We start from the raw sequence: 19,480 nt of genomic DNA, 5'->3' as shown, positions 1-19,480 counted from the left end.
TTTGAATAATTGGAATGTGTGTGGGATGTGTTGGATAGAGAGGTTGTTCAAGTTATCAAAAAGCCTATCCAAGGGCTTTGCTGTGTGAAGGAACTGTTAAGATATAGAACCTCAGGCCTTTTGAAACCAAGGAAATCCGTCAATGCTATAATTTTAGCTTGACTAGGATGCGCGACTTTGTTAAAGAGTCGTAAAGCGAAATGCAATTCTCTTGATGACTGGTTGCGGGTGTTGACGTGCGTCACGATTTTTTTTCTTGGACGTTGGTCGCTCCAAGCTTCAGTACTCACATCCCCGGTTTAGCCGAAAATTGATCATCGGTCATCGTCACGTGTTCTTCTTACATCATGAGTATGGAACCCGATGGTTTCTTAGAAGTCTTACAATTCAAATGCATTGAGAGAATTCCATGCTACCGTGGCAGTATTCGATACGTTCGGACCACAATATACCCATATTTGAAAGGAAGCCTGTCAAGTACTTACATGCGAGAGAATGGTCCTGCGTCCCTCCCCCATGGCTTCACCAATTATGATGACAAGGTAGCTTATTAACGAGAATCTTAACTAAAACTCAACTACCAGTATTTGGCTTGCAATACGCAAATGAGAAATTCATCATGTGGTCATCTCCGAAGGGCAAATATACTCTGAGAGCCGCTCGTATCTCGTGATCATCATCTTGAGGGCCACAAATATCCAGAGACCAGTAGGATAGGCTTCAGCAACAGGGCAACATTATGTTGTTCAGGTTACCGCATTAAGAGGCTCAAGACTGCAGATAGATATGTCATTCCAGTCGATTTTCAATAAATGAAGGCCAGTATAAGGTTAAAGAGAGCCTATAGGAGCCAGGCGTGACCTATGGCACTACCACGAGCTCTCTTGTTGTGTCTCTTTCGAGAAAGGCTTTCGCTTCCGATACCTGGCGCTGATTTTGCTGCGATCTGGTCTGTAGATAACAGATAAAGTTCAAGGATCGAACGATACAAGCATCTTTGCGACTTGGTGGTAGATTTCGCTCCTTACAATACTGCCAAGGGCCTAGCTCAACAGTGCCAGTTCCTCTCTTACGAGGTAGGTTGACGACGAAATCCACGAGAGGTGCAGAATAAAGAGAAAGGATTGGAATGCCCCAATGCGAAAAGTAGAATGCCCTGGGAGTTTGAAAATACCCAAGATGCTAAAATTATCTTGTTGAGTTCAGTTTGAACCGAGCCTCAAAGCTCTATAAGACTTTGGTAGCGATATCCTATAAGCAAAGAGACTAGTACGTAATATGTGTAGTCCCCTGTTCCAAAGGGGGACAACACATGACCGACCTCTGATGGAGCTCGTCAATTGACTAAACCATTGGCAATTAAACATCTGGCATCGTGACCTATTCTCAGCCCGTCTGGAAGCATTGAGATGCAGGGAGGCTACGTATACTTTGCGACATCAACAAACTTGCTAGTTTGACATGACGAGGCGGTAAAAGCATGCCAGCTTTAATTTACACAAGGGGTTTTGGATTACGAGGCGCTGGAGGCCAATCGTACAGACACGAGCCTCGTGATCTCCACGGAATCTCACATAAATTACCAAAGAATGCCGTGTGATGCTTTTTGGTGTAACTTTGTGGACTGTTCGAGGTTGTGATAGTCACTATTGAGGAGAGGAGCGACAGGGGCTAAAACGCCGATTGGATGATAGACATTGACTGGCGATTGGGTACCTGATCAAGCCTCAGGAGATCAGGAACGACATCCAGATCTCTAGTGATAGTTGCATGAAAAGCACTTCGTAAATTACAACACTAGCGAATCGGTATAGCAAACGTATCAAAGCTATGAAGAAAGAGCTTGGTCCGTCGGTATCGAGGTAAGCTCTGGAAAGCAAGTCGATCAAGAGTGTAGGAGGCTTGTAGTTACGCAACAGGCAATAGACGCCGACCTTCTTCAACTACATCAGAATGTGCCTTTTTGTTAGCTAAAGCTGACCTATCGGGTTTTATCAACAACAGATTCATAGCAGATTCTTCTCCTTCTTCTTTCGAACAAAGATGGGATTGTAGAATTTTCAGATTCTTGATCAACCCTGGAGAAAATATGCACCAGGTCACATTTGCAACCAGCACGTGTCTGTGCCGTCCATCTGCGTAAAGTCGATAGGCTGCTTTGATGTAGGTACATATGTGAAGGGCAGGAGGATGATCTCTATCAAAATTAGCAGCGACAAGTCCTCGATGCAGTCATAATCGAGAGGTACTTGACAACATATCAACATCACAAGTACTGACCCGGTTTGTTAGTAAAAATATCCATCTTCCGGTCACCACAGCCTCCGGGTGATGCTTTTTATGTGCCGGTTCGTTAAAGCTAGCTGCTTCTCCTCACCGCAAGACGCCTGATATGGGCTCTAATTTCTATAGTGGACTATAACTCGTCAAAGAAAGGGACAATGAAGCTATCGTGACTATGCACGGGCAACCCTGACCCCGGACAGCGCACCCAAAAAGAAAAGGCATCCACACGGGTCCATTTCCAGGTGGCCTGGCTTCACAATGGAGGCTGAAGTACGTAGACGGTACCTGAGGATCTCCGGGGGAGCCAGACACCCAGAACCAGAGCCAGCAGCATTTCGGCCGGGTATGAAAGGACGATTACCCACAAACAGGGCAACTTGCTTGTTGGTGGAGTCGATTTCTTAGCAGTTGTGATCCCTCAGGGAATATGATTGTCTAGGCGTTTCTGGGGGCCCTTTGATCAACCACTAGCTGCCGTCGTCGCGGAAAACTCTTCCCCAACATTCCACTTAGTGGCACCTTAAAAGTTGACCGGTTAGATGCCAGCAAGGTACTGCAGGTACCTGAACGATACATGTAGTATGTATAGGAAGAATATGTTTCAAGAACAGAGCAGAACAAAACAAGCAGGTTTTCCCAATGAGGAAATAGAGTCGACTCTGTACTGTAGACTAGACTGTGCCGAAGCTTGCCAGTTTGTCCCCAGGTTCGGTTAGTGGAGGGCTGGCCTGATTGGTTGCCTTTTTGAGTTTTTGATCCAGGTGCAGACGTATCGTGACAATGGTGTGTATTTTAACTCACTTCATCTTGACCCTGGGCAATGCGTACAACTTGTACAAGTACTGTTGAACTCATCATACAAGTGATACTAAACACAAAAGGACCGTTCAATTGCCTGTTTTGAAACATGATCGGATATGGCGGCCATGCGAATACGCAAGCTGTAACTGCTATGATGCTGAGCAACAGGTAAGCAAAAATAGAAACTTCAAGGGCAAGGTCCGAAACCAAATGGAAGCTCGAAGGAAGATGTGGGTAACACATTCATTGTCACATACGGTATCCAAAGAGGTAACAGTGTGGAGAGCAAGATGTATCACAACGGAGCACAAAAGTTCGTGACGTTCAGTCACCGTCGACAAGCGGCTGACGGTAAGAACGCAACCTCTGAGTGGATGCAAAGACGTAAATGATCATGATAGACTGGCACGTCATAGTCAAGGTTCTGATAGAGATATGACAGACAGCAATAGTGGTCTGATATCTGACAGACGAAAGGGTTTAAGGGTGTTGTAGATTCATAACTTTAGGGTATCTTCAGTATCGAATTGTGCATGTAGTTGTTCTTTGTGTTACTCTGTGCATCCATTTGAATCCTTCCAAGACATAATAAGAATGATAGACCAATTGGCCTGGACAACAGACACAGATTGTAAAGTAAATATCAGATCACGAGAACCTCATCGAATATTGTGAACATCTGGTCGTCAACAAACGCGCCTCACTCGCTGAACCGCCACCAATGAATGAATGATCTAGCCACACACCCCTAAAAATGGAGTTCGATATGTCTTATTATTTTTTCCTGCCCGGGCACCTCGTGACGCGTTAAAGCAATCCGTATCCAAGCGCCGGATGCGGGGTGCAAAGTAACAAGGAGGATTTGCTAAACCAAGAGGCGCCCATGACAAACCACAAGGGCCACGCACGAGACGGCGGGAAAGGAAAACAAGAAAAGAAGCAATAGCGAAAAAAAAAGACCGGGTACAGTGGAACACAGGGCAAGCACGCAATTCGTAGTTGATTTACTGTACCGTAATGCAATGGATACCCTTTCCTCTAGAGGTTGGCTTGTACGTGTTAAAGTTGGGCGGTTGGACGTGCGATGCGACAGAGGGAAACAGTGGCTGTCGCGAGTGCTGCAAGATCAAGTAAATCGGGGGTAATGAAAATAGACGTGGGGAAAAAGCTTTGAGTTTTTTTATTTTCTTCTTGTCCTTGTGCCACAGCCCAGATCCCAAACTGGGGGAAACTGGAGCCCATGGGCAAAACCTGGGGGTAATAGAAATCCAGATCCAAGTCTAGCAAGCCTAAAAAGCCTTGGCTTTAAGACCTTTTCGGTACTACCGGTCCTCGGCCGTGTGGGGCTCTTCCCGGGGGAGTCCGGGGCCATCTGCCTCCGTGTGGGTGCCGGCTCCGTTCCTGTGGGACAGTTGTGTTTCTATTTGATTCAAAATGAAGAGGGGACATCAAGGTCAAGGTCAAAGCATTGATCAGTGAGGGGGATAATCTGGAGTCTGGGGTATTGGAGAAAGAGAGTTCCAAGGTGAAGGAGCTTGGGACAGGTGGGCACTACACTCCAGACACTTATTCACTTCATGAGAGTCTCAATTGATCGATGATCATGAGACACATAATTGAGGCCAGACATACCGAGTCTCTGGCAAACTCTAACATGTTCTCCGTTTATGCTGTGCAACTCTCCATCTTACACCAGAACTCCTCCTCATTTCGTGATGGATACATAGCAACACCTCGTGCTATAGTCAAATGCTACTCGACGACCCCTCGCTCAACAATTGTGTCATTGTCATCATTGATGGCACGCCGGGGAATGGTACCTGTACGTAAGTACAGAACCAACGGCCCCGCGTCGGCCGGAGCAAACCCTGTCAAGGTCCGGTTCTCGCATGTAAGAGACTCGTACCAACCGGCGTGCTGTGCTCTTACTTGTCCATGCCTTGAACCATGGGGAAGGGTGTAAATTAGACGCAGTAGGATCATTCTGCCAACGCATGTTTGCTACTGTAATTTCATGACCTTAATGACTGTAGCTGGATCTGGGGGAATGAATGGATGCATCTCGCTTCAATTGAAGTTATTCCCCCTGGGAATCGAGACTAACATAATTACATACTGGGCCCCGTGATCTTCCCCCTTTAAATCGGTCAACCCTTTCAAGGTCTGGAAGTTTCGGTGAGTATTGATTTCTTCGGTCAGGTGAGCTAGATTTCGGTCTATTGTCTGGGGTATGAAAAGCTTTTTTTGGTTAGGTTTTACCAAACTTTGCTTGCTGCGGTCAGATTCAACGCCAGCTTCCCGTCTGGGGTAGTGAGTCGTGTATTCTAATTCAGGTACGCACATACGTTACCCCTTGGTTGATTGATTGACTGAGACGGGTTCTGTGTCTGCAGAGATTGCAATGGCGTAGAAACGTGTTCTACTAATGAACAAGGATTAATTGATAGAAAGTGAGGCATTCGCTGCCTGTTGGTAGACTTGGGACCAACCAAGGTGTATCCTTTCTTGGCTGATGCAAAACCCCAGCATTATCTTACACAATGCAAACCTTGAGCTGACACAATTCTCGCCGTAGCAGTCCATTAAAGCCAATTCCGTTTGAAAACTGCGTGATAATTAATACAACGGGTCCGAAATGGATCTTGAAAGGGTCAATTGAAGCTAGCTGAACGTAACGCGTTCTTTATTGTGAATTACTGTTTATATTGACGTGACTATATGGTACATCATGGCGAATAAGACACTACAAACACATCATTTCCAACTAATGATAGAAATGTAGATGAGCCAGCATCGTGAGACATAGCCGTGTCAATATTTGGGTTTAAAACCCAGACAGAAACGGAGAGAAATAGCAGGCAACACAATGAAAAACCGGAATTCAAGGTAGGATCTGCGTGTCACGAAGTTGCCATTGACGATGACTCGCAGAGACAAGACCCAGACCAAACAAAGGTGGGCAAGGTGAGTGAATTGCACCATCCTCCACACCGTTTGGGTGAACAAAACAGGTTAACTGTGGGGTGCTGTTTGCACATAGCGCAGGCATAGCTGTGTCGACTTACGTTATCGATGTCTGAGAATGGAGGAAGTTCTTCATTACGAGCATTCGTTTTAGAATGTAGTTAGCCTCTGACAAGTTGGTGAACCAAGTAACAGACATAAAGGGTTGTTGTGAGAGAAAGCTGGAGTTGACAGATATTGATGTTAGAGTTGAAGTCTACCGAGCAACCCTCCCATTGGCAACCAAACATGCACTAACTCACTAGTGATGTCAAACGAAAATCTGGAGAAAGGCGGGATTCTATGGATGGGTACAATGGAAATTGCAGAGCCTCGAATAACCGGGCCTGTATCCCATCCCCCACCAAACATAACATTCCTGGGGCTCACTCTGTATGTATTTGGACGACAAGTCTCTGGATCGAACGGCCAGGAACCAGGCGCTTGGTCCAGGTCAGGTTCAGGTTCAAAAAACACAAGGGCTTCCCCCCTTGGGGTTTAGATCAGAGGCACTATTGGGTAATCGAATGGGACTTTTTCTTCTTGTACACCTTGAGGTCATGATCACGATCGGAGGGGCGTTGCTGCAGTCCAGTCCAGTTGCAGCCAAAAACAAAATTCTTTCTTTCTCGACTCTTCTGGCGGGCTTAGTTTTAGCTGGAGGGGAGGGATCCGCTTCAGTTCAGATCAATTCAATTCAGGAGTGGGTGGTACCAAATTGAGGATGTATCTCTGACCGACCGGGCCGGTGGGCTATTTTATGTCTTTTTGTTTTATTTGATAATCACTTCTTTATGTTGATACTGTATCACGTTGACAACCTGGCTGAAGGTGGATGGATCCTACTTGCAAAGAAATTGCCCAGGCAAGCGACATGTAAACTTTTGAAAGAGGCACGCTGCATAACTGCTAAAGTATAAGCCAGGTCAGCTGCTGAAGCCCTGTGGCGGGGTTGATCCAGCACCTGTAAAAGTGGTTTGGATACCTATTTCTTTTCTCCGGCTTGCCCGGTGTCAAAGAGGCAAAATGGAAGGCCTGGGTGGACTATCAAATACACACCCGCCCGGTCTTATGCCCAGCCCAGCCCAGTGAACTTCCAGCAGGGTCTGCCCCACAAGTGGAAGGGGTGTGTGTTCAAGGTGAGCAAGCGGGAGACCTTACAAGGGATGTGGTTTTTTTTATGGAAGCGTGACAGCTTTTGGTCGGTACCTACAGGCATAGGTACGGTGTAAGAGAAGCGAAGCGAATACTATTACTATTGTGTTGACGATTGAATGGATGAACGAGGTACGTACCGTGTTAGAAAGGTACGTACTTTAGTACATACATCGTGGTGCACTTCTTGGTCTCGGTTCGTCGTTGAGAGACACTTTAACACTGGGAGTATATAAAGCTTCCATCGCCAGTCCCATGGCCCCTTCAAAGTTGGAGAGATAAGTCACTTGACCTCTTTAGTTCTTTGTTTTTCAAACAATCTACCTTTTTGCATTGCTTCTCCTCACCCAAAAGAAGCTTTCTTCCTCTACCCCTTATTCCTATCCTGTCTATTTAAAGATCCCATCACAGCACCCTAGCTTGCTTGATCTTTTGAGGCATCATCATCCCAAACCAAACCAACGTATCAAGAGAGCTTTTGTTATCTCTTGTCCAGACCGTCTTCAGTTTCTATTTACTACAGGGCTGACGGATGGCTGCGCTGAGTTCGTGCACTCCGTAACATGGTCCTGCGTTAGGTTCGTCAGTGCTAACCAGTGTCAGAACTATAACCAACCCTCCCTCTTGACTGAGAAAACACCAAAAACATCGCTCTCCACGTTATTCATTCTTTGAATAACTTATTCTCGTCATCTTTTTTCTATAAAAAGGCCCCGCTACAAAGCTCGGCATTTCCGACTCAGAACTATTTTCAGTGACGAATTGGTCGTCAAAACTTCAATCGGTAAGTAGCGGTTAAGTCTTATCTGACTATTATGGCACTGCCCCATCGTCATTCTTCCCTTATCGCAATAACCGGCCCCATTGATTGGCCTACCCCTTGATTTCTGCTACCCAATGATGAGAACACGAGAGCCGGCCCGGGCGGCTTACACCGGTATTTGGCTGCTCCGTATCAAAAGATAAGCTCCCAGCTACGAGCTGAGGGCATGCTTTGAATTCGCTTTGCAGCCGCAATTAGCACCAGCCCCAGCCTCTACCGCCAACAGGCGGCTCTAAGATCTTCGATCTAGTGGCGTTCACTGAACAGGACAGCTTTTGGCATCGCGGGCGCAGTCGCGGCCCCGTATCTATAGTCAATACTTTGGCTGCTTCCCTGGCTGAAGTCGGATACGGGGACAGAGACGGTGAAGGTGGTTGTTATCTTCACCTTCCTCGCCGTGTGCTGTAGCTGAAATTGTCTATATAAGACAATCGAGGCTAGCCTCGATCTTGTTCTCATTCATTCCATCATCCCCACGTCTTTACATTTTCGTCCCCATTTTGCGTTTATACCGTCATAATCCACTTTACGACCCAGGCCATCTCGCCGAGATGGCGTCTATAACAGAATCGCCAACTGACATGTTTCCTTCCCAGTCTTTTCCTGAATACTCAGAATCTTCATCCAACATGACTGCCATTTCCGCCAACCCCGTGGCTAACGTCAAGGCCGCCGAGGCCAGCCGTGGTCCTTCTCCCCAGCCCACTCACTTCTCCGTTCCTCTACAAAATGGAAACGGCGGCAACGGTCACCGCGTTCTGCGATCCGCTACCGTTGGCTACATTGCCCCTGAGTTCACTGGCAAGTCAGAGCAGAAGAAGACTGTCAAGTCTCTGATCGGCGCTGCTGGCTACGTCCCTGAGCCTCAAATTGATGAGCAGATCGAGTGGTTCTACGAGAACCTTGGCATTGATGATGTCTACTTCGAGCTCGAGTCCCCCGATGTCATCTCCAGCCACATCACCTCCCTCTACGCCGCCAAGGTTGCTTCCTTCGCTCGCGAGGACAAGCAGGAGGAGATCCGACTGGACATGGAGGCTAACGACCATGCCATCTACATCGACACCAGTGTTGCTGGCCAAACCAACATTGCTGGTCCTCGTTACGAGGAGCGCCTTGAGGCCAAGTACATCGACCACCCCGGCACAAGCAAGTACCGTGTTGAGACTTTCCGATCTCCCGCTCTCCTGAGCCCCAAGTCCAAGGCCACTCTACGATGCTATTTCGTCTACCAGTGCCGATTTGCTACTCCCCCTGAGGAGACTGACCCCAAGGAGACCAACCTCGACCTCATCGCCGACCATGGCTTCCTCCAGAAGGCTACCGTCAACACCAAGCAGATCTACCAGGACATCATTGAGCTCGCTGTCAACCGAGCTGGTCCCGTCATCGAGGTCTTCGACATTGAGGGCACTGATGAGAAGCGAATGGTTCTTGCTTTCCGTTCCCGCACTGCTCAGGGTCTCTTCTCTGCCCTCAGTGACCTTTACCACTACTACGGTGTTACCTCCACCCGAAAGTACCTCGAGCAGTTCTCCAACGGTATCACCGTCATGAGTGTCTACCTTCGACCTGCCAGCGAGACCACCGAGAACGCCGACCAGTTCTCTTGGGACGAGTCTATTGACCAGATCTCCAAGGAGGTCTCTCTCCTCTACTGTCTCCCCCACAACAAGTTCCACAACCTCTTCCTCGACGGACAGCTCAGCCTTCAGGAGTCCGTCTACGCCCATTCCGCCTGGGTCTTCGTCCAGCACTTCCTCAACCGATTGGGTCCCGAGTACGCCTCTCTCGCCGAGCTTTTGGATGTTAAGAACAACGCTCAGCAGGCTCTTCTCTCTAACCTGAAGCGCCGTCTCCGTTCCGAGACCTTCACCCCTGACTACATCTACGAGATTATTCAGAACTATCCCGGTCTCGTCCGCGCTCTCTACGCCTCCTTCGCCAACATCCACCTTGTGAAGGACCAGGAGGACCCCGTCAAGGTTGTTTCCTCCAGCCTCTCCGTTGAGGTTCTCTCCGACGATGCTCTCAAGGACAAGATCTCCAAGAACGTCAACAACGAGCACGACGAGATGGTGCTTACTGCTTTCCGAGTGTTCAACAACGCCATCCTCAAGACCAACTACTTCACACCCACAAAGGTTGCCTTGAGCTTCCGTCTTGACCCCTCTTTCCTCCCTGACGTCGAGTACCCCAAGCCTCTCTACGGCATGTTCCTCGTCATCAGCTCCGAGTCTCGAGGTTTCCACCTCCGATTCAAGGACATCTCTCGTGGTGGTATCCGAATCGTCAAGTCTCGCAACAAGGAGGCTTACGGCATCAACGCCCGATCTCTCTTCGACGAGAACTACGGTCTTGCCAGCACTCAGCAGCGCAAGAACAAGGATATCCCTGAGGGTGGTTCCAAGGGTGTTATCCTTCTGGACCCCAAGCAGCAGAACCGTGCTCGCGAGGCTTTCGAGAAGTACATCGATAGTATCCTTGATCTTCTCCTGCCCGCCGAGACCCCTGGTATCAAGAACCCCATTGTCGACCTCTACGGCAAGGAGGAGATCCTCTTCTTGGGTCCTGATGAGAACACTGCTGAGCTCGTCGACTGGGCTACCGAGCACGCCCGCTCTCGTGGCGCCCCCTGGTGGAAGTCTTTCTTCACTGGCAAGTCTCCCAAGCTTGGTGGTATTCCCCACGACACTTACGGCATGACCACTCTGTCCGTCCGCGAGTATGTCAAGGGTATCTACCGAAAGCTCGAGCTTGACCCCTCCACCATCCGCAAGATGCAGACCGGTGGCCCCGACGGTGACTTGGGAAGCAACGAGATCAAGCTTGGTAACGAGAAGTACACCGCCATCGTTGATGGCTCTGGTGTCCTTGTCGACCCCAAGGGTCTCGACCGCGAGGAGCTCCTCCGCCTTGCCCACGGCCGCAAGATGATCATCGAGTACGACGTCTCCAAGCTGTCTGCTGAGGGTTACCGAGTTCTCTGCGACGATGTCAACATCACTCTCCCCAATGGCGAGGTTGTCAACAACGGTACTTCCTTCCGTAACACCTTCCACCTCCGTGACACTGGTGCCGTCGACGTCTTCGTTCCTTGTGGTGGTCGCCCTGCCTCCATTGACCTTATCTCGGTCAACCGCCTCATCAAGGATGGCAAGTCCGTCGTCCCCTACCTCGTTGAGGGTGCCAACCTCTTCATTACCCAGGAAGCCAAGCTCCGCCTTGAGGCCGCTGGTTGCATTCTGTACAAGGATGCCTCTGCCAACAAGGGTGGTGTGACCTCCTCCTCCCTCGAGGTCCTTGCCTCTCTGTCTTTCGACGACGAGGGCTTCGTCCAGAACATGTGCCACGACGCCAACGGCCAGGCTCCTCAGTTCTACCAGGACTACGTCAAGCAGGTTCAGCTCAAGATTCAGGAGAACGCCCGTCTCGAGTTCGAGGCTATCTGGCGCGAGCATGAGCAGACCGGAACTCCCCGATCTATCCTCTCCGACAAGCTCTCCGTTGCCATCACCGACCTCGACGAGAAGCTCCAGCACTCCGACCTCTGGGACAACGAGAAGATCCGCCGATCTATCCTCGAGGATGCCCTGCCCCGTCTTCTCCTCGAGAAGATTGGCCTTGACACCCTGATCGCTCGCATTCCCGACTCCTACCTCCGAAGTATCTTCGGTTCCTACCTTGCCAGCCGTTTCGTCTACGAGTTCGGCAGCAGCCCCAGCCAGTTCGCCTTCTTTGACTTGTAAGTTTAACCCTTTTGATACCTCGAATTAGAAACAACAGATGCTAACTACTTTTACAGCATGTCCAAGCGCATGGCTCAGATCGAGAAGTAAAGAAAGTTGATTGTGGAACATAAAATGGTGTTGAAGCGTATGATTTGATTGTTTTTACAAGCATATAGCATTTTTGTTTTTTCCCTCTGATGAGAGACGAGCATTGTTACGGTGTGTTTGCTATATTTGAGATGGGATGGTCCTGGCATGGACCTAATGATTGGGCCACGGATGGCAAGGTTAAAGAAAAGTCAGAAAAGACTATATCCAAGTAGTCGATAGTAATTGCATATTTTGAAGTTCATTTCTTCTGTGTCGAATGTTCTATAAAAAGATCTTGAGACAAACAATTGTCTCGGTAAAACCACCCGTTTGTCTGTAAATCTGACGTCTCTGTTTAATTTGTTCATCCCTGAAATCCTGATGGAGTCCGGGGAAGAGGAAACACGATCGCGTGATCGAGTTTATATTGACAGTCCTCATATGTTATTGGTGAGACAACACCTTGCTGTGCTTGCATATGTCAAGTCGTATCATGCAACGTCAAACTGTAATGGCTGTAGGAATGGCACCGTGGCGATGTATGTTTGGTTAGGAGATATGTATTACAGCACTTCAACGAAAAAGAATACGGCGACTGCACGAAGAAAAGAAAATGTCGCTGTTCGGAATGATGCGATGGTGGTATCTAATATCACACGTGCCATGATATAAATGGTCTACTTCAGCATATTGGAGTTGCAGATCACGAATATGACATTGAGGCCTCTGGGGCATACGAGCATCAACCGAGTGGTCGGAATTAAGTGTATCGCGTGGCATCTTTATCGCGAAATGGAAATGAGGTTAATTATTTACGGAACCTCGGGCATTCATTAGCTTCATGCACACCTACATGTCATTGGCTTAATCAATCAAACTTCCCCTGAACAAGACATTTGGCTCGTGGTCGTTTCAGCGTTTCGAAAGGCCCAGACGCGGATGCCCTGAGTGGTTCCCCGGTTGCGTTAGAGCCTAAATTTACGTCTTGCTGGGAGCGCTAAGCACTTGAGAATGTCCAGGGGTTTAATGGGATACGTAGATGGATGAGAAAGGATCTCCATGATTTTGTCATACTATGGATAAAATATCGGGATGTTCCACGATATCAGATTGCGCATTATTATTCAAGACGTTTATTTGCAGTCTTTTGTGATGCACGTTGTTCAAGGTGCAACTTTAATCAAAAGTCAATCAAAGCAGCGCGGTTAAGATGCATGACTCTTGATAATTCATAGTTTGAGTGTTCGATTAATGCTATCAATCGCAACCCTTATTCTGACGTCTGACTGGTTCAATGGTTTTATGTCAACTCGTCCGGTTAGACGCCCGGACCTCTGATATTTCCCCCTCTCGCATCTAGTCTTTATCATATATCAGCTGTCATCTATCTGCTTTCATCTGTATAGCTGAAACGGCGCGGCTTGAATACGTATTTTGAATCCCCTCGACATCATCAACACCTCACCTCTCTCTTGTAGTGATACACATGACTCCGCGTAGCTCTAGAGTCTAGATCAGTCGATAAAGGTACTAAAAAAGACTCTTGAGAAACTTGAAGCCGATTACGTTGGACATGCATGTCCCTCTTAAATCGGTCATCACTTGTCGACAAACTAAAAAATTAGTGGTGGTCCAGCCCCTGGTCAGCGCAGTGACAGTGCAGTGTCACGGACTGGCAGTTTCACAGCGGTAGTGGAGTCAAGTCTTTTTTGGTTCCTGTTCCTTACGTCTTAAGCAAGGGCCCGCTTGGAAACAAAACTTGGTCCACCAATTCCGTGCCGGGCCAGGCTAAGCAAAAGCAAAGCATGGAGGCCAGTTCACTTTATTATTAGCCCGTCAACTTTCTATCCTCGCACTGAGCAAAAAGATCGTCGTTCTCTCCCTTCATCTCTCTCCAGTTTTTCGAAAACAAGGTCCCCGTTCGCGATCACCAGCAGCTTCATTTCATGCTAAACGAGCCCGTGGCTGGCCATCGGGCGCATTGATTGATCAATTGATTGACCTTTACGAGCACAACTCCTTACGCTGAGCGACTCCAATCGATCACGACGATTTCCAACTTGTCTTATATCACAACAACAAAAGCAAGCAACGCCAACAAACAAAAACAAACAAAGCCACCAACGAGAATAGCCTTTCCAAGGATCTGCAAGTCCGCCTGCAACGACAGAGGAACGGCCCCTAGCCCGCCAGCCAGCCCGTCAGCGACCAGCGCCCCCGACTGGAATAAAAAAAAGGATACTTGAAATTTAAGAAGGCGCTTTTTTGTCTAGAACCAGGGGTCAAGCATATCCCACCCTTTGGTGCCTCGCACCTCCAAGCCTCAAAAGTCAGAGAAGTGACTTGGTGACGGCAGCGCCCGTCTTCTTTGGTCATACATGATGACACGACCATCCATCGTCCGTGCCGGTATGTAGCTACTGTTTTGCTTTATCTTTGCATATGCCTGTCCCAATGTCACACTAAAGGTCTCAGCCTTTGAGATTTGGCATCTGGAATTGCGAATCGAGGCGCATCGACTTTGACGCAGCCTCATTCTCGTCCCGTTGTTTTGTCACTTCTTGCAGCGCACTACTGCCCCCCTGCCCCCTTTATACATACACATTTCTTATGGTTAACCATATGGTCCCTTGATTTCATCGTCAGCCTCTCTCTCCCTTCCTCCCTTCTTTGATTACTTCTTTCTCTCTACGTTGCATCTCATTTCTCGTTTATCCCTGCCCCCAGTTTATTGTCCAAGCTTCACCTTCAGGGCCACTGCAAGTCGCGATACATTCCACTACCTGGCTCTGACATTTATTTTTCCATTCCTCGCGATCCTACCTGCGGCTCCTCCTAATGACACGTTAAACTGACCTTTACGACTCTTTCTCCTGAGTGCAGATACTATCGACCTTCAAGATCATCACGCTCCGTCCGCTCAAGATCACTCCAAAAGCCCACGTCTGGCTGCTGGTGCCAACTCCCTGGGCCCCCACCAAGCTGAGACTATCCGCGAGATCTCACACGATATCGCAGACGAACAGAACCGCTCCCCTCGGGTCTCTCTCGATAACCGTAATAGCCTCGACGAAATTGATTCTTTTGCCGACGAGCTTGCCGCAGACTCCTCAGGCTCAAAGACTCGCGCTCAAGGTGCTCGCGACAACAACGATAGCACAATGATTCAGGACGATGCATTGGCAGTTGCGCAGAATGGTGGCATGTCGTCATCAGACGAAGGCGAGCTCGACGGCGACGATGATCTGGATGACGACATGATGGACAAGATCTCAAGTTCGCCTTCGATTGAAGATGGTGGGTGTAACTCCGTTGCTCCTGGGGCATGGCCACGCCGTGTCTCGTCCCTTCCCTTTTCCTTTGGGAGTAGTTCTCCATTTATTCCTGGTTCAAGCTGCGCCAGAGTTTGCTCGCCATACCCCGAACCTCTCAAATGCATTCACAAACCCAACGCAATGGTGCCGCTATCCCGAGCATCGCCAGCGCTACCAACACCAGGTCAGAACCATCGTCTTCAGGGTGAGTATACCGATCGCGACAAAAACGACAACCACGGCGACACCGGATCCCACGAAGAAAATGCCTGCGATACTTCTAACTCAACAGCTGAGTTTCACGATTACGAGGAGGAGACCAAGATTGAGCAGCAGAATATCACACATCAAGAGGAGGTGCGGATAAGAACCAGAGACGATGGAGGCTAGTGCCCTTCTGAAAGGTCGAGTTCTCGAGGTACCGTGATTGAGTGTAAGGACCAGGATATATTCTACGATTGCGACCCAACGCTAGATTTTTCCGATTCGACCAACAACGACGAAAACGACGATGCGAGCGACGACTATGACCCAAACCTTACTGTTCCTTACGAGGAATCTTTTGAAGACGATGATTCTGCACTCTCCTTTCCCGACGACCCTAACTTCGTTGATTCCGGCTGGGCGGTCGAGTGCTTACAAGATACAGAGGACATTGATTTCGAATTCGTTTACGCGCTCCACACGTTTGTGGCTACAGTCGAGGGACAGGCAAACGCAACCAAAGGCGACACCATGGTTCTGCTGGATGATAGTAACAGTTACTGGTGGCTGGTGAGGGTTGTCAAAGACAGTAGTATTGGTAAGCTCGATATCGCTATATTCTTATTGCATTAACTTACACCATGCTAGGATATTTACCCGCAGAGCACATCGAGACCCCAACAGAACGACTTGCTCGTTTGAACAAACACAGAAACGTCGACGTATGTTGATCGGATCCCTGAAGACTCATGCTCGATACTGACAGGCACTAGCTTTCTGCTGCTATGTTGGGAGACACAGCGGAGAAAAAGGCACAAACTTTCAAATCACCCATTAGATTCGGGCGCAAGACAGTTACCTTTACCTCGCCGACCTATCACGACTATACCGAAATCGACGACTATTCGAGTGACGAAGAAGATATAGATAACTTGTTTGCCGGCTCAACCGCTAGCACCAAACAAGACCAGCAGCAAAAAGACCAAAAGAAGGAAACCAGAGATCCCACTATATCAATTGTCGAAGACGATTCATCAGAGGAGAGCGCCAGGGTTGAGCCCCTGAAGCCTCGTTCGACAAAGGATAAGACCGCGGGATCTTCAAAGGTTGACACTGTTGAAGAAGAGGATGAGGGCAGGGACAGCGAGGAGATGCTATATGACAGCAAGGCCGAAGGACCTAGTCGATCCCGCAATGGTACTGTCAGAAATACCGACTCTTTCTTTAGAGACGAGACTGTCGAAACCAAGAAGATCACCCTTACTCCCAATCTGTTACGAGACGACAACCCATCTCGGGCATCTCAAGATTCGACGAAGGATATGAAATCTAGGGCAAGCCTTGACAAGCTGGACAAGGAGCTTATGTCTGACAAGGAGAAGAAGAAGATCCAAGACAAGGGTCGGAAAGAGAAGGATAAGAAACCGAGTGCTATCCGAAGTTTCTTTTCCAGAAAAGACAGAAAGAAATCGGTGGACGAAGATGATGAATCATTTGGAAAACGATCGATGGATACCGGTTCAGAGCCTCGGGACAGCGAATCGATTGAGGAGGTTGCATCGCCTGAGAGACAACAACAACAACAACAACAACGGAGTACCAGCAGGCTCCAGAAGCAAATACCCCGGAATGAAGCCTCGCCTGGAAAGAGCGAGCAGTCATCGACGATGGAGTTGGCAGCTTACCTGGCCGAGTCTCGGGTCAACGACGTGTCCAACGTACCACCAGCATCAATGCGGATTGTGAACCCCGAGACAAAGGAAACCCACGAAGTGCCTTCGAATAGTCATGTCGCAGGTAACGGCTCTAGAGTGCGGGCCTCCTCAGCCACTGCCCAACACGATGACACGAGAGCATTGGCGAAGGCACTTGGTCGCAGCTCAAGCACAGGAGACGAACCCAGGACAACCAAGACAACCAAGCCTCGCCCTCTGATGGACGTGGATGAACTGTCCAGTTCTGATGACGAGAGCGTGTCTCAACCAACCTCTCGAACAACACCTGAGCAGAGCGTTGAGAAGAAAACCGAGGGTGGTTTGCGGCCACAACTCCCCGGAGCATTCCCTGATAGTTTTGACGCAAGTGCTAAGCCAATTTCTACCAAGGCAGAACTCAGAGAACAGCAAAGTCGCCTATCAGAATCACCAGTACATGTCTCTCATGTTGATGGAACACGCCCACCCGCGTTGGAGATCGATACGTCTTCCCAGGAGGGTCGATCGTCGTCTGAAGTGCCATCGCCGGAGCTTGGACCTAGAGATGAAACATCCAAAGACAGCAGCCCAACAAGGAGCGCCAAGGAGCCTGGCTGGGATGACGAGAAGCTGCGCGCCTTTTTTGACGACGGCGAGCATGTCCGAGATCTTCTCATGGTCGTTTATGATAAGTCGGACGTTGAACCTGTGGGCAAAGACCACCCGGTAGTGAGTGGGATGTTCAGGGAGCAAAACGCAAAGCTAGCGGAGATTACTACTGTAAGTCTTATCAATGTCTTTTAGGACGGCCTTTTATTTGAGCACAGGACTAACAAAAGCACAGCAACTCGACAATATGCTCGGAGACTGGTTGGCTAGAAAGCAACGAGCTCGGGGATCGCTATAGTAACAGTAGTTGTGGAGGGATTTGGGACTGGCCATGGGCTTCGATAGTCCAAGCAGTGATCGATCTATTTCTCTGTGTGAAAGTACGATGTTTTTCTTGGTTCGTTGAACGACTTGATTATTAGGGGAATATGGATTGGGGTTTTGGACATGTCAACGAAGACGGTCCTTTATGCTAGGTTAAAGGAGATAGGCGTTTGAGGGACATGATCTTGTCTGGGAGAGGATTGTCATGAATTGAATCCTCGTGTTTCAGTTGGCACGTTAAATTATTTCGAGGCCTTACTTGAGAGGGTGCAACTCTGGTCAGGATTTTTTGCATATATATACACATATTCTTTGTTCTCTGTATCATGACAACATCAAAACCTAGGTACGGAGTATCAGCAGCGATTGACGTGACCTGTTTTCACGTGAAGTGATCCTTGGCTAAAACAAGGTATCTTACATGCGTAAAATAGGTAGCATCGACCCAGCCACTCTTTTTTCAACACGACCCGGCCTTGATTACCGAAGAGGCTAAGGTGGTTAGGCCACCTCGGTAGTTTTATGTACATCCTGCAGTGTCGTGCAGGACAAGCGAGTAAGAAATAGTGGTGATGGTTTATCTACATAGATGCCTGGACTGCAAACTAAACTGTCAATCAAGGAGAACAATACTCACTGAAGTAATGGAAGTGTGGCTTGTGAGAGATAGAAACGGGTGGTATTCTTAAATGCTCGAGGTCGGGCTGATTGTTCGCTGTAAGAGGAAGCTGGGTTGTCATGGAGCACCAACGGGTCCATCAGAGGCCCGCCGAAGCTCGCCAATTTGGGAGCTGGACCCGCGCGTACCTTGTAGCTGAAGTTTCCGAATAGGGTGGAGAGCAATCCATTTATTTACCAGGGGTAAACACTCTTTTTGCTTGAGCACTATGGTTGGCTCGATTGTGCTCATTTACAGCGGGCCGAGGTTCTGAGGACTAGCGTTACCATGTACTGAAAGGGTACTCTAACGGCTATACGAGACACGAGAAATACTTGCCGTCTACATCTCCCAGCCACCTGCCTTTGGTGTCGCCCCTGTCGTGTTGCAGCTCTGTGTCTGGAGTGAGCTGAGCTTGGGCACCTCACTTCTAGTCTCTCATCAATCTCATCTCCCAGCCCAGCCCAGCCAACAGTCCAGTCCAGCCCAGGTCAGGTCCGCTCCCCCCAGATCACCTCAGCGTGAGACAAACAAATCAACACCAACAACCCAGCTTCGCTCCACTCCCCGTCCACGTCTCCTCCATCTCGCCAACTTCATCTCATCACCATCATCAATCTACTACGGCACCGGCGCTCTGTAAGTCACCTTTCTTCTTTTTGTCTTGTCCCTTCTGGATTACCCTGGACTGGTCTTCAATCGACATGCATCTCATGTAAACCATTCATCCCTTCTTCATCGTCAACAGCCAGCTAGCCAGCCATCCCATCATCGACTTTCCCAGCTGT

General features: G+C 48.8%; 2 protein-coding genes across 2 annotated transcripts; both read left to right on the top strand.

Annotated features, from left to right (window-relative positions):
* Positions 1–8,619: 8,619 nt before the first annotated feature.
* On the top strand, positions 8,620–11,907 carry FSST1_007520 (glutamate dehydrogenase (NAD(+)); the record flags this gene model as incomplete). Its single annotated transcript, XM_083224311.1, has 2 exons — positions 8,620–11,813; positions 11,874–11,907. 2 exons carry the CDS (start codon positions 8,620–8,622, stop codon positions 11,905–11,907), a joined length of 3,228 nt encoding a protein of 1,075 aa, XP_083083481.1.
* Positions 11,908–14,270: 2,363 nt separating this feature from the next.
* Positions 14,271–18,008, top strand: FSST1_007519 (SH3 domain-containing protein; the record flags this gene model as incomplete). The annotated part of the gene is made up of 6 exons (XM_083223861.1): positions 14,271–14,298; positions 14,773–15,560; positions 15,594–16,005; positions 16,056–16,129; positions 16,181–17,881; positions 17,946–18,008. 6 exons carry the CDS (start codon positions 14,271–14,273, stop codon positions 18,006–18,008), a joined length of 3,066 nt encoding a protein of 1,021 aa, XP_083083480.1.
* Between the last annotated feature and the right edge of the window lie 1,472 nt (positions 18,009–19,480).

This window comes from Fusarium sambucinum, chromosome II (genome assembly GCF_050947815.1).
Source record: "Fusarium sambucinum isolate potato_lamoka chromosome II, whole genome shotgun sequence".
Lineage (NCBI taxonomy): Eukaryota > Fungi > Ascomycota > Sordariomycetes > Hypocreales > Nectriaceae > Fusarium > Fusarium sambucinum.
Note: the sequence above shows the minus strand (reverse complement) of the source record. Positions and strands in the feature narration are given on the sequence as shown.